This window comes from Centruroides vittatus, unplaced genomic scaffold (assembly GCF_030686945.1).
Source record: "Centruroides vittatus isolate TY-2023 unplaced genomic scaffold, ASM3068694v2 contig_1168, whole genome shotgun sequence".
NCBI lineage: Eukaryota > Metazoa > Arthropoda > Arachnida > Scorpiones > Buthidae > Centruroides > Centruroides vittatus.
This window is the reverse complement of record NW_027120749.1, coordinates 3,993,680-4,008,862: the sequence shown is the minus strand read 5'-3', so window position 1 is coordinate 4,008,862 and position 15,183 is coordinate 3,993,680. Positions and strand designations below refer to the sequence as shown.

Sequence of the window (15,183 nt, the reverse complement as noted above, 5' to 3'; positions counted from 1 at the left end):
GAACGGAGTGAGTTAGATGAAATCCATGACCGGATATGGAAAGCTTAGGGCAGGAGGCTCCGATTAACTATATATGAACTTCTGATGAAAACTGGAAGTCACATTATTTCAATTCAAAAATTTTCCTTTGTTAGGAATTAGATAAATAATGGCATTACTCTTTTGCTAACAGAAAAGTATTATGTACAGGGGCAATTTGAGGTGGAGAACATGTATATTAAATTAAATAAATTAAGAAAAAAGATTAAAAATTGCAGCCTGGCATTGTGGTGATGTCACAATAAATAATTGCTCATTATTATTTATATAAATTACTACCAGACTATTTATATAAATGTGCTATTACTTCACTGCCAGCACATTCACTTCCACTGTTAAAAATACTGTAGTTGAAAAGATTTGTTCTTTTAATAAATTCCTTCATTTCAACTGGATTACAGGCATAAGTTGATATATTTATTTATTTTGCTTAAAATTAACAATCACTTCTGACTATTTATAATTGTTATTTATGTACTAAAGCAATTATAATTTAAAGTTTTCAGCATTATTTATTTATATAAATCTTATTTAATTTTTTAAAAGCATATTTACCATTTTTATCATCTGTATAAAATATTATAGCATAAAAAATATAAATTTACAAAATAATAAATGAAAAAAAATGATATTTTAAATATCTTTTACATAAATTGAAATCTAAAAAGAAACGGAAAAAAAAGTAAATAAAATGAAAAATTTCTAATGAAACTACTGATTGGTGATAGGCACAAATGGACAGAGTTAATAAATGCATTTTATTCCAACTACTTCATTTAAAGAAATGAGTGTTTTATTGTGGATACTGTATTACTATAGTGTTACTATACTGTAGTTTTATTGTAATTATAATTAGATATTCATTTATATTAGCTCAATGGAAAAATTTAATATATATTGTAATAACTATTTAATGCATTCATAAGTTTCTAAGGAAGAAAATTGTTGTTAAATATAGTTAGAAATTTAAAAGCTTTGCACTCTTGAATGTATAAATTAAGGTTTTTATTAAATTATGATTGAACAGATAAAAAAATAAACTTTAAATAGCTTGCTCAATGAATGTAATGCTAACAACAATAGATAGGGAATGTCTACTGCACTGTGGCTATTAAAGCAATAAGCAAATAGATTTTTAGAATGCATTTTTATATTTATAACAAAGATATGTATTTTTGAAAAAAATTGACATATAAAGCACAATGTTCCTTGGTTTTGTCATTCGTTTATTTTTAAAATTATTATTATGTATCAATATTGATAAAATGAAATTGAAAAACAAAGATATTGAATACAGGTATAAATCCGTCCAAGTCACTTTTTTAACATTTAAACACCATTGTTGTTGTTCTATTTTGTATGTATATTAAATTGAATGAATACATTTATGTATAATGTACAATGCAAATGTGTAAAAAGTTGTAACTATTGTAAATTGTATTTTATTGTATACTTATAAATAAAATTTTACAGCACCCATTCAGATTTTCTCTTTGATAGTAAATAAATTTTGTTAAATTCAAGTATTGTAGCAATATCTAAATTAATGAATAAGTTTTCATTGAGAAAGATTTGGTATGATGATTTAAACATTTGCATTGCAGAAGAATACTCCTAATAACATCTGGAATATACTGTATTTGAATGTACAGAGATATATGGAATAGTTATTTTAAGCACTACTGTAGAAGTAAAAAAAGTTTTTTTTTTGTTAATTCATAACACTTTCATATGTTACAAGAACAGGGGTACTAGAATTACTCATGTCAGGAAATCCAATGAAAAGTATATTTGATAAAAAGACTAATTTTTAATGTTTTTGAATAATTTTTCTTAAGTGTTCATATATAGCCTTGTAGGCCTAAGTTTGCGATTATATATAGTTTTTACACTTATCGAAGAAAAATTCATTCATTTTTCCCTTAAGTGATTAAAGTTCCACCATTTTGTTTCAGTATCGTCAAGAATATTAAAATAAAATAAAAAAAAAAATTAAAAATTAAAATAAAATAAAATAAATCTTATAGAAAATCCAGAATGTTTGTATTTGTAGTAAACTTGAAAAGATGACTGGAGGGCTCCGCTGTTTAAGGTGACAGTCTACCACTCTGAGGGACCCAAAGTCGAGTCCAGACAAGTCGAAAAATCCCAGGAATTTTTCAGGGGGTGGTCCGAATATGTCAGTCCCTGTCAGTCACTACCCAATACAATAATAATGTAAGCGGCCGGATGGCCGAGCGGTCAAGGTTAGCAGCCTACCGCCCTGGGGGACCCGGGATCGAATCCGGACGGGTCGAGAAATCCCCAGGAATTTTTCGGGGGGTGGTCCGTCCGGATATGTCGGTCCCCGTCCCTCACCACCCGGCCGCCCCATTGTGGGCCTGGCCAACCCATAATGTGCTTGCTATAAGAGGCCTTCTTAGTGCCCACTGGGCGGAAAGAGTTACAACAAAAACATTATTATTGTTTTTTTTTTGTATTTCATTTTATACTTTTATGTTTCTGTTATATTTATGTTACTTGTTATATTAATATAGTACATTTGTTGGTACCTGGAAGTAATAAGGAAAAATATAAAAAGAAAATTTTCCTTTTACATTTTTCCGTTATTTTTCCTGTTAATGTTTTCGTTTTAAATTTTCAACGTTCTATTTTGGAACACTAACTGTCATTCCAAAAGTTATGTAGACTTGAAGATGGCCTATAGAATAGGTTGAAAACATTAGTTTGTTTCGAAATAAATAATTTCAGCAAATTAAGGTGCTTTGTGAGGATATTGTATTGATATGACGAATCTTCGATTTTTAATTCTTTTTTAAAATAACAAATGTAGAGTAAACTTAGCTAATTTGGACCAACATATTGTTTTTGAACCATTACTTCCAGGTAACTGCTGCAAGTGAACTAACATTGTGATTCAAGGTGCAAAAACTGATGTTCAATGATATCACAAGAGCATCTTTATTAATCTACATTAGTTTCGGCATAAAAAGTGTAATGTCAAAAAACTTAAAAGTGAAGGTAATATGAACATAATTTTCTGCACATAATTCATGTTAAAAGGATGCTTCTAGAAACAGAAAGTTACTATTTTGTAAAAATTCACACAGAAATGTGTCTTCCTTCTACAGCGGCGCACAACGATGTGCCCAACGCTGACACTTCTGACAGTGAGTCCATTCCTCATCAGTCTGGTAGTGGTAGAATAACTAGAGTTGCGTTTTTTCCCCCTTGTTTCGGAAGAAATAATCGAAAAACAAAGAAATATAAGCACGTCTAGTAATACGGACTACAGCAGCGCAACATTTGCTGATGATACGGACCGTGGTCCATATTACCTGCACTGGCATGCGACCCTAAAACTAATTCTTAGCACCAATCAAACAACACGTGCAACTCACTGAGTGCGTGGATAATCAAGAACAACAGCACAGAAAACTACCAAAAAATTACGATCTTCTGCAACTTATCCAGTCAGTAGTTACACGGGGTGCAGTATCAACGACCAACAAAAGTTGAATGACACGAAAAACGTCCGATTCTCTCATCCACGTTCTCATCGAGTGGCGATCATTTTCAGCATACAAGGGCGTGGGAATTAAAGTACATGTCACACTTTTGCTCTCCGAATGATGACGGATGAATCAGCACAGAGAAACACGTGTGTCCATATTAGCTGATTTTATCTGTATTTAAACTGAAAAAATGGATTAAAATTTATAACAATTTACAGCATAATTTGAAAAATCCTGCATAGTAAAGGAACGGGTCAAAACATGCCCAACGAAATTTTTTGCAAATAAAATTTTATTCATTTATTTACTAAATAATAATTTCTCATTTAGTTTTTTAAAGCTTTTGATTTTAAATTCAGTTAACACAGTATTAAAATTAAATTATTTCTTTCGCTTTTTAAATATTGATTTGAAAGACTGCAGTTTTATTTCCTTTGGTGATAATTTTTGTTTATTTTCTTCAAGAACAGGCGTTTCTTTGATTTCCTCTTCTACCATTTCTTCTTCTTCTTCACATTCAAAATTTATAAATATATCATCATCGACGGATTCTTCTTCATCTTCCCACGGATATACAGCGTCCATATCCAATCTTTTATTCGTCATAACAATAGATTTATGTTCCTCATCATCTAAAAATAACGACATCATTATTATTGAATCAAAAACCAGGTTGAAACTTAAATTATTATTTGATAACATCAGAGTTAATTAAATTATATAAAAAATCAAATTCTTCACGCTATATTTTTAAAGATAATGGTACTTTTTGCGTTTTATTATCAAATAGGTTGGACTAAATAACATGAGGATTTCATTAATAATGAAAAAATTCAGATTTTATTAGTATTTTGAGGTTTTATCTTTAATTAATTTAACCGAAAATATATTTATTTAAACATTTTCAATAGCCTAATCTCTACTCGGCGAGTTCTTGAATGTAATCCTAGCTACGATACTGACCATTAAAAAAAATATTTATATTTATATGCAGTAATCAAAGATTGAATCTGTAATAAGTCGTCACTTTTATGGTGTGGTTTGATAGAATACAGTAATGAATATGTAGGCGATTTGCTAAGGAGAGATACAGTAAGCGTCAAAATTCTTCCAATGAACGCAGGAGACTATTTTAAAGAATTGCAAAATGTTGCAAAGCACATTTAGCACGAAAAACTTTATATTTATTTGCATACTTATATGTTTACGTATATAATTATAATTATCTGAAAAACGTAATTATTTTATTAATAATAGTAACATACAGAGAACATATGCATTGGGAGGATTTTGACACACACAAAAATCTATATCATATTTATGGAAAAAGTACACTTCAATAATCAGTATATCTTCCATTGGTCTTTAAAACCCCCCTAATGGATCAAGCATAGAATTAATAATATTCTTACAATCGTGATGTTGTTTTGTTTCACTCATCCTGTACACATTCCCATAATCAGTGTATGCTTTCAGGCGGAGCTGCGTAGTTATACGAGCGACGTTTAAGAAGGGACGAGATGTGTTCAATCGGTTGAGACCAGGCAATTGGGGCGGCCGCTCAAGCAGGCTAATATTTTGATTCTGAAACCATGACATTGCCCTCCTGGATGCATGTTTTAGATCATCATCTTGCTGATAAATGAAAGAGCTCTTATCAATATGATAATAATCAACAGATTGTAACAAATAATTGTCAAGTATCTCAATGTAAATAATGCTAACCGTTCTATTAGGTATAGAACATAGCATTCCAGGCCCAAAACAGGCAATACTTTCCAAATGTCAGGACTTATTCGTATGTGGGGTGATAGGAAAGTGAGGCAAATAGCTGCAGTGACAAACAAACCCGTTTATTTACACTAAGTCTTACAATCTAGTGTGTCTTGCATGTCTTGTCTTCTGGTGGCTCTTGATGGTTCGGTTGTTGGCCCCGGGGCAGACAGTTGATGCTCGACCGTGGGAGGTTGTGACGAATGGTGAAAGCCCGAAGTTCAATCGGATGGTGTCCACTTGTAGAGGCAGGGAAAAGTCTGGACAGTTGATTATAGTTGTTAGCTGGGGAAAGTCTGAACAGTGGTTGACACGGACAGAAGCTGGGAGAAGTCTTCACAAGGGGAGGCAGAGAAAAGTCTTCACAAGGGGAGGCAGAGACAAGTCTGCTTTGCCCTTGAGATCCAGGTTTTTATAAGATCTTTCTCCCCTGGATCTCCAGCTCCTGATTGGTCGGTTTCCTGTCTCTAGGCAGACGACCGACCATTTCGAGCTATCAAAGGTTTAAATTCGACACTGTGTTTTATTCCGATCAAGGGAATTTAATCGCAACTTGAAACCTCTGCTCGTATTCAATTGTTTCGAATTCTTATAAGTCTGATACATAATATCAGCGCTGCATCTCCTTTTAAGGTTAAAAAAAGAACATTTTTCTCTCGATTAATAGCTTTAATATTTCCCGATTTAAAGTATCCTTCCAATTTCTACGAGCATCAGAATCAAAAGCTTGTTCCCTTGATTTGACATTTTTTATGATATCAAAAACACATGAGCTCGAGTATCGCTCGGGCTTCACATATAGAACATAGCATTCCAGGCCCAAAACAGGCAATACAGCCCCAGACCAAAAGACTACCACCACCAAATTTCAATGTCGTTCAGTTATAGACTTTATCGATATAGTCCATACCCATTTTCGCTCATATGAATTAACTCTATTAATTTTGGATTCATCCGACCATACAATTCTTCTTCCAATCTTCTAAGGTTTAGTCTTTATAGCGTTTGGCAAAATTAAGACGTTTCTGTTTATGTAATTTGGTAAGTTTAGGCTTCGTGGGCTTTCAAATTGTTACGTTTTAGGCATTGAGGATAGTTGAAATACTCACTTCTATTCCTAAGCCACGTTTCAATCCCCCTTTTACTTGCGATGATGTATCGCAACGTCCACTCGTTATCAAACGTAGGCATTGCCTTTCTGTTTCGGCGCTCAAAGCCTGCCTGCCAGCTCTTAAATTTTCGTGATATGGTAGCTCACTATTTTTTATTCTAGTTACGCTCGAACGCCCAACATAAACTTCTAATTCTGTTTTCTCAACAGAAAAACTTTTCTTCAGCAGGTCCACAATACGAAGTTTCTCATTGGAAAGTTTCTTCGTGATGACGAATATCAAGCAGCAACTCATTTGCACATTTATACGCTAATATCTCTTTAGTACGCACGAAATTACATTGTTTAATGTTGATGTTGTAACAAATTTACGTGTCAAAATCTTCCCAATGTGACAATCAGAATTTATACACCATTGATATTTTAAAAATATGAAAATTATTTTAATTTTTTGCTATTGTACGCGTAATAATCTTACTTCTGATTTATTTCCTTTTCCTTCTACTTTCGCATATCGAATAGATTTTGCTATTTTTCTGTAGTACGTACGAACTTTGGGAGGATTTTTAAGCTTACTGTATCTCCCGGGAGGATTTTTTAAATGGGAAACTGACCCTTATTTAGATTAAAAAAAAAAACTTCGTAGCCAGTTCTTGGTGAGGCGCAAACCTGTGAGTAACTACCAATGTTCAGTGATGTTGTCCACTCAACCATTGGTGGGAGAGAGAATTTATCAAACATTATTTTATATTAAGAACCCTACGCAAAAAGAAATCTGCTCTTGTCAGGAGTAATTAATGTTCAAATCTGATCCGGACACGTTATTTCATAAGGCCAATTCGATCAAGCAGCATTTCTCATCCCCATTCTATCCTTCAGCAAGATTAAAACGAACTCCAGAATATAATTAAAATGCTTTTTAGGAAGAAAATCAACTTGCCAAAAAACAGAAACAGTTTAACAAAAAATTTAATTCGAGTATACTCCAAACTTGTCTATTTTAGTCCAACAATTCACCCGGTCCTTCCTTTTCCGTTGATTTAGCCTAACGGTTAGTCTGAAGGCTGGGGCTTTTTCCCCATTATACAAATACAGATATTTGTCTTGCGAGAAATGAATTGAGAAAAGAAACTATTTTATATACATTACATTCGTAAATGAATATCTAATATGAAAGTATATTTTAACGGAAGTCTGATAATTTATATAAAGGAATATCACGTTTAAATATCCGCGCACTTCATGAGATAGGCTTATATACCTGCAAAACGTAAAAATTTTCCGGAATGGTCCACTACTTCTCTCGTATTCGGATTATAAATAAATTCTTCAGTGGGTATGCATCCTAATAACAAATCGACTTTATTTTCTTTGCGTTTTCTCAGATATGTTGTTTCTAATAAATTCAAGAAATCATACTATTAAATTTCTATTAATTATTAAATTTCTTTTGCATAAACCTACCTCCACGTTGCCATCCAAATAAAATTTCAGATTGAAATCTTCGATCTGGATATCTACAATAAGTCCAATCTTTTTCTTGATAAACAAGACCATCTCTGAACACGTAACGACCCTAAAATTTGGAATTACTGTACTGTAGATTTGCTTGAGAATTTAAGAAAAGAATTATGAAATAAACAGACCGAAATATTTACTCCATTTTCCCAAATTCCTTCGTACACATCACCATCACTTAAAATCATTTTACCTTCTCCGTGAAAAAGTCCATCTTTTATTTCTCCAACGTACTTTGTTCCAGTTGAAAAGAAAAATGTTCCTTTTCCATGCATCCTTAAAAAATAATATTAGTTATTAAATTCCTTAAAATAGCATTAATTTTAAATTCAAAATTTAAAAACGGACTTAACTGTCCAAATTTGTAATCTCCAATATATTTGCTCGTTATAAATTGCATTTTAAATTTATATATGTTATAGTATATTCTATTTCAATTAATTGATCGAAATTTAAATTCGATTATTTCCTGAAACTAATTTTAAAAAATGTTTATTTTTAAATTGTTCTAAAGAACATTTTCATTCTTTACGTAAAATTTAGAGTTGTGCACCAAATTAAAGACTTGCAAAATTTATAGGTAATTTCGTTATATTTAATTATATTGTATCGCTACCTTAATTAAAATATTATCTAGGGTAAATGAAAATAGAACTTTAATTACTTAGCACTATAATACATAAAATTAAAAGAACAATATATATATATTTAATTATATAATTTGCTTTGTTTGTCATTTCTCTTTGTGAATGGGCTATTGATAAATACAAGAGTGATTGAATGGGTAATATTTTTGACTCAGTTTTTGTGGGGACTAAGAGGGCCTTTTTTTATATCCATCCATCGTAAGTTCGACTAAGCCCTAAGGAGCAGCCGGATTGTGAGGCCATGAAATAATCAACAGGGACCTATGAAAAATTCCTGGGGTTTACTCGTCCAAATTGGATCCTGGACGTCCCAGAGCAGTAGCCTTAATTGCGTGTATTATCCGGCCATTTGTAAAAAATATAAATTATTTTAAAATAAAAGAAATTTTGTCTAATATTATTTTATAGAAAATTTAACCGATTTATTTTCTAGTTAAATATAGATCTATTGTTATATATTTAAAATACCTTTAAGGTAAAGACTGTTAAATTGATTTGTCTCGTTCGAATTTTTAAATGTTATCTGAAATTATGTAATCAATATATCTTTGATGAAGTGAAACAATGTTATAAACTAAATTGTAGAAAGTAGAAATAATAAAATTTATCAAATTTATAAGTATAACAAACAACGTTTGGTGATGTTTTCATAAAATTTAGTTGACTATAGAAAATTTAGGTAAGGTGTCTTTTAATGATATATTGATACACCTGTATGAGAGTTTTTCTGTCTTTAAATACTTTTGAAATGTTTACATAGAATGCATAAGAATGTAAACGACACAATAAATTAATATATAATGAGAACATTGTGAATTATAAATTATGAATAAGAACAATTTGAAATATTCTAAATATGAAAATAACGCCTTCAATACACAGCAATTTCCGACCTTCTTCGAGTGCTTTAATAATATAACGTTCATAATACAGAGTAGAATACACAGAAAATAATTTTTTTTTCTTTTTAAACTCTTTCCGCCCCGTGGGCACTAAGAGAGCTTTTTTAGCAAGTCCATTACGATTCGGCCAAGCTGGGTAGTGAAGATGAGGGTCCAACATATTCGGAAAGACCACCCCCCGCAAAATTTCAAGGTTTTTCGATCCTACTAGGGTCGATACCCGGTTCCCGAGAGCTGTAGGCTGCCATGTTAACCGGTCGGCCATCCGGCAGTCTAACAGAGACCGAGCTGTCGCATTTGGAAACGTGGTGTCATTCATCATTCTGGCGCCACCAGAACTCGATCATGTAATATTTACTGTATGTTTTGAACATGTTTTGAACATGTTTTGAACTATATTTACTTAATGTTTAAATTAATGTACCTGTAGATAAAGTACAGATAAATAAAATAAGTTAAATAATAAATATTAAATAAATTATTAATCGCCTTATTTAGCTTATTTAGCTACGAGGTATTCGAATATTCAAATATTCAAAATCTGGTTAATATTCGAATTCGAGAAAAGTTATTACTTTTCTCGAATTCGAATATAATAAAAGTAGAAACATTTTAATGAATCTAAAAGTGTGCAATTTTAATATTTATTTTGATAAATAGCCAATCTTAAAAATTAAATTTCATATTAAAATTTATTAAATATGAAAGTTTATATACACTTCAGACAATTCGATTTACAAATTTAATTATTGAAGTAATTATAATTCTGGTTCGGTCGTATACTGACTACAATGACAGTCGAACACTAGTTTAAATACAGTGTGAATGTCCATACAATATAAGTTGCCTTGTCCACTTATAGACGATTAACAGAGTCTTTAAGCTGGTAAAAACACTGCTTTATGTTTTGGTTGTCACTTTGCAGATCATCAGACGTTAATCTAATCGAAGTTGAACAACCAGTGCAGAAATGTCTGTCCGTCAATTCAAAACGAAGAAACCCAATCCGGGATTAAATGTCAAGTCCAGTAAATTAAGTCGTAGCCGGGTGAAACGTCATTTCCGGGTGACAAAGTCGTATTCGGGTGGCAGAGTCATATCCGGTGAAAAGTGGAACGTGGGTGGAAGTGACCTCGGAAGAGAGAGGGTTCACTTTATGCAGCAGAAGAAGAGCCTTTTCCACCAAGGTTTCTTCTGCTTGACGGATGTTTCCACGACCACTTTGGACTCCCCTGGACACTCCACTGTCCATTCTGCAACTTCCGGGTATCGCAGTCCCAGGTAGTCGACCACAGTCGAGGCGCTATCGTCGGGAGTAATGACGACCACCCGTTTGACGCACTCTCCGCTCTCCTCGACATCTTTCGGGAGCACCCGAATCACCGGAAACGGAACAAAAGACGACGAAGAGCCTTCCTCCTCCACACCATCTGCCGAGGTGCGCCACTTCTTTAATTGCTTGAAATTATCCATTCTGCAAAAGAAAGAAACGACTATTATGAAAATACAACTCGTATTCGTTTTGTTAATTTAATTTCATGTAAATTGTAAGATTTCTAATGAAAAAATAATTTTAAAAATATCGTCTTAATTATAACAAAAAGTCACAAATGAATATTATAATAAAATCTCTGTTAAATATAGTAATTTTAACTTTCAAACGATTTTTAATGTTCGATATAGAAATCAATTTCTACAAATTATACAGTTCTGTCCATTGCCATAACACAAAACATTTGTGAAAATTTAGACGAATAATCTGGAATTATTCTGTTTAATTAAAGTTCAGACTATAACGGTGCAAATTTCATATGGGATATGATGCGTATATAAACTATAGCGGGCTAATACTAATGTAACGTATTTATTAATTTAGATTCCATTGGATTTGGGCTTAACGAAAAGTGAAAATGAGTGGAAATACCCCGTTCGTCGTCTCTGTCAAGACCGATCAATTGTTATGGAAATAGAGATTCGTCGGAAAATCATTGGCACTAATTGTGATATTCGGCTTAACAGTGTTCAAAAAATACGTAAAATTAGAAACATCGTAGTCTGTACTTACCGATAAAATCGACGTAAACGAAACAAAACTGAGAAAAACACTCGAAACGAGAAAATTTTGACCGCACGAACTAAAAATCCAACCGTTCGCAGTAACAATCAACGACCGCTCGCAACAATAAAACTCTGACAATTTGTTAGTACACAGAGTTTTATTGTTGCGTTGCCGCGAAATTTAATATTAAAAGTTTGGCCGAATTGCGTGATTTTCCTTGCATATACTCGTACATTAATGTATGCAAAAAGCTAATATTCTCGTATAAAGATGAATAGTAATTTCGATGTTATTATGACCCTTACAACAGGAAAACAATAAACTTCAAGTATAGAAACCCCAATTTTATCTACCTTTGTAATTTAGTTACGGCGCTTTTAAACAATTTCCGCTTTGGTGGGAACACTGGTATGCCTCAGCTACTCACTATTGTTGTTCGGAATTCAACCTTATAATATTATAAGGTTGAACTCCGATAAATGTTTACTCGAGCAAAACAATCTGTCAGAAGTGGGGTTCGAACCCACGCCCTCATACGAGGACCAGATCTTAAGTCTGGCGCCTTAGACCACTCGGCCATTCTGACACGACGTAGCAATTTCCTAATTGCCTAATTATCAAATGGAAAAGCAATCGTTATCAATCTTGTCTACGAGTTTCACATTTTCGTCTCACATATCCGCTTTCCGAGAAACTGCCATCATCGACTGGAAATTTCACAACGGAGTTTTCACGTTTTATTGCATGTGAGTGGTCAATAGTAACAAATCGTTCGGTTTTTCATCGAACGGAGCATGAGTTTCATCCTGAGTTGCGAATTGCTAAACCAATGGTTTCTGAAAATAGTTTGCTATTCTGCTGTTTTTTCGAAGAGGTTTTAGAGATGCGATTGGAATAGGATTCTGTGTGACATTTTCCGGAATTCTCATTTATCCTGATGTTGGCTGACCAAAATGACTTAGGGGCCGTCCTAAATTACGTAAGGGCGATTTCGGCCATTCTAGACCCTCACCCCTGTGTAAGAAACCGTAATATTTTCTTTGATCCTTCCTACCCTTCCCTATCTTACGTAATATTTAGGCATGATTTTGTAGAAAGATTTTAACAAAAAAAAATTTTTTTATGAAACCCTAAAATTTTACCTTAGGTCCAAAATCTATAATTATTAATTAGTTAATTTCTACTAATGCCTCTCTCATTCTAGCAGAGCTCCTTCCTTTGCCACTATGTATGGTAGAAAAGGTTCTAAACTACTACATCTGAACTACAAACATCAAGGCTCAACGACAGTCTCTACTCCTATCTACGGCTGTTCAAATGCTATCACATTGCAATACTCTATCTCTGATCATCGCCCCGTAAACAAGGTTATCTCCAGGGTACATTTGGTGTCATCTGCTTCTTTTATGGATAACCATGCAGACATTAATATCTACACAGATGGGTCAAAAAGCCCCCTTCATGTCTGCTCAAGTATCTGTATCTTCCTCCAAACTGACATATTTTGCCCAAAATATGTTAGAAGGTACAGATACCCCCACATATCAAGCTGAAGAAGATGCTGTCTATCAAGCTGTCCACTTCACTACTAAACAAAACTCTATCAACGTTTACAGAGATTCTTAGTCCGTCCTAAAAGCTCTATAAATTCCAATTGCAATAGCAATAAAATCACATATATCCAGTACCATATTAAAAATCTTGTAAATAAGATAGCTTTTATGATTGTTCGTGGCAATACTGGCATACTAGGAAATGAAAAAGCCGACTTTGAGGCCAAGGAAGCAGCTGCAAAGGACACTGACTTGGACTACATTCACAACACTCTCTCAAGCAGCAGTCTTAAAAATTATATTCATGACAACGCTATGCAAAAGTGGAATCAACAATAGTTGAGCAGTAAAACTGGTAGAATAAAAGACTTTATTTTCCTAGTGTTGAATGCAGGTTGTCATCACCACTTAGAGATTTAACGTTTGCTACTGCTCAACTACTTACTGAGCATGATAATTTTAGAAGCTACCTGGGGATGTATAACCGGGCAGAAACTGACTCTTGCTTTTGCTCTACAGAAAACCTAGACACCGTCGACCATATGATCTATCATTGTCCAATTTACGATAAAGATAGACTTGTTGTGAAATTAGAAATCTTTACGCTTGGTTTCAGGTGGTCATGTCCACTCGATAAGCTTGTTCAGAAGCCACTGTTTGATGCTTTTTACAATAATGTTAAAAAATATGGAAGAAAAGACTATTTATAATTTCTAATATCTAGTTTTACATTTTAGTTTTCACTAAAAGCCGAATACTAATTTTATGTTTACTTTGTATCATGTATTTTGGTTTATGTATTCTTAGTGTTATACACCCATAGGAGAGGTGCACTTATTTTAATAAAAAAAAAAAAAAAAAACAGAGAGAGAGAGAGAGAGAGAGAGAGAGAGAGAAACCACCACACGGCCTTTCTCCCATGATCAAAAATGTATAGAACACGAGTCTGCTAGCGTTATTATTCTATCACGTCACACGAGATGGCGTTAGTACGAGCGTTCTAAATAGAAACCGCCAAATTGAAGCCAAATTCAAAACTCCACCACTCAACGAGATCAAAAAATAAAAATAAGAATATTACGTAAGACGAGATCTATTACCCCTACCCCTGAATAAGAAATCGTAAGAAATCCTTGACCCCCACCCACCCCAAAATACCTTACGTAATTTATGGACGGCCCCTTATATCGCTTGTCCGAACGCCAATTATCGAATACTAATCGTTTTTCATGTACTGTACATCTTTTAACGATTACATGCGTAGGAACAAAGATCCCATTTTGTGCTACGATCCGTTTTGCTAGAATCGAACAACGCTACATATCAATCAACCCTTCTTTTATGTATTCTTCATATAAGAAGAATGTAAGCCGAAACAAAGTCCAACGCAACGAAACAATTAAAACGTTCGTTACACCGTGAAATTTCATATTGCCCGAATTTGACTGTACCGAAACACGACATTCTCTACTTTGAATTCGTTTAAACCCTGCAGAGATGCGAAATCGTGAGAGTAGAAGAATAACGCCTAGCCAGCGACTGAACACACGTGATATGCGTCATCATTATTTTGCTGCACATGTCAACAGTTTTTGGAAGTCTTCTTTCACTATTCTACCTGATAAAAAAAAGCGTATCACAATCTATTGGTTCATTGTATAATCCGCAGTCGTCCATCACAAAGTATCAGAGTACCCATCGGATAGTTTTTGTATTTTTTTAATGTGAATATTTTTGCACCAGAGACAAACTACATGGGAAATTTCATCATTTAAATTCGTTGTATGAAATTTCGGCATTATCTATACTTTACGTTATCGTATAGGAAAGGTCTACTTTTCCTCTTCTGTGCTCCAGGAAGAAAAATATCTTGAATAATGCAAAGACGCAAAATTCAGAAATATATTACGTTCAAGAATTTGAATTTTACATCATTAAAGAAAATTGTAATAAGAAAGTGGCGGGTATAGAACATTTTCCAAAGCATCGCGAACACATGACATTCCCTGATGCAAATAGAACGACAATGTTGAACTCCGATAAATGTTCACTCGAGCAAAACAATC

At 33.3% G+C, this 15,183-nt stretch overlaps 1 protein-coding gene and 1 non-coding gene across 2 annotated transcripts; both read right to left on the bottom strand.

The window, feature by feature from the left end:
* Positions 1-3,935: 3,935 nt before the first annotated feature.
* Positions 3,936-8,404, bottom strand: LOC136981341 (MORN repeat-containing protein 5-like). The gene is made up of 5 exons (XM_067277659.1): positions 8,310-8,404; positions 8,085-8,232; positions 7,903-8,014; positions 7,700-7,834; positions 3,936-4,186 (listed from the first exon to the last, which is right to left on the bottom strand). The coding sequence occupies exons 1-5, from the start codon at positions 8,354-8,356 to the stop codon at positions 3,936-3,938; spliced, it is 693 nt and encodes a 230-aa protein (XP_067133760.1). The 5' UTR covers positions 8,357-8,404.
* A 3,662-nt stretch (positions 8,405-12,066) lies between these two features.
* On the bottom strand, positions 12,067-12,150 carry TRNAL-UAA (transfer RNA leucine (anticodon UAA)). The gene has a single exon. It is a non-coding gene; the product is annotated as a tRNA-Leu (tRNA).
* Between the last annotated feature and the right edge of the window lie 3,033 nt (positions 12,151-15,183).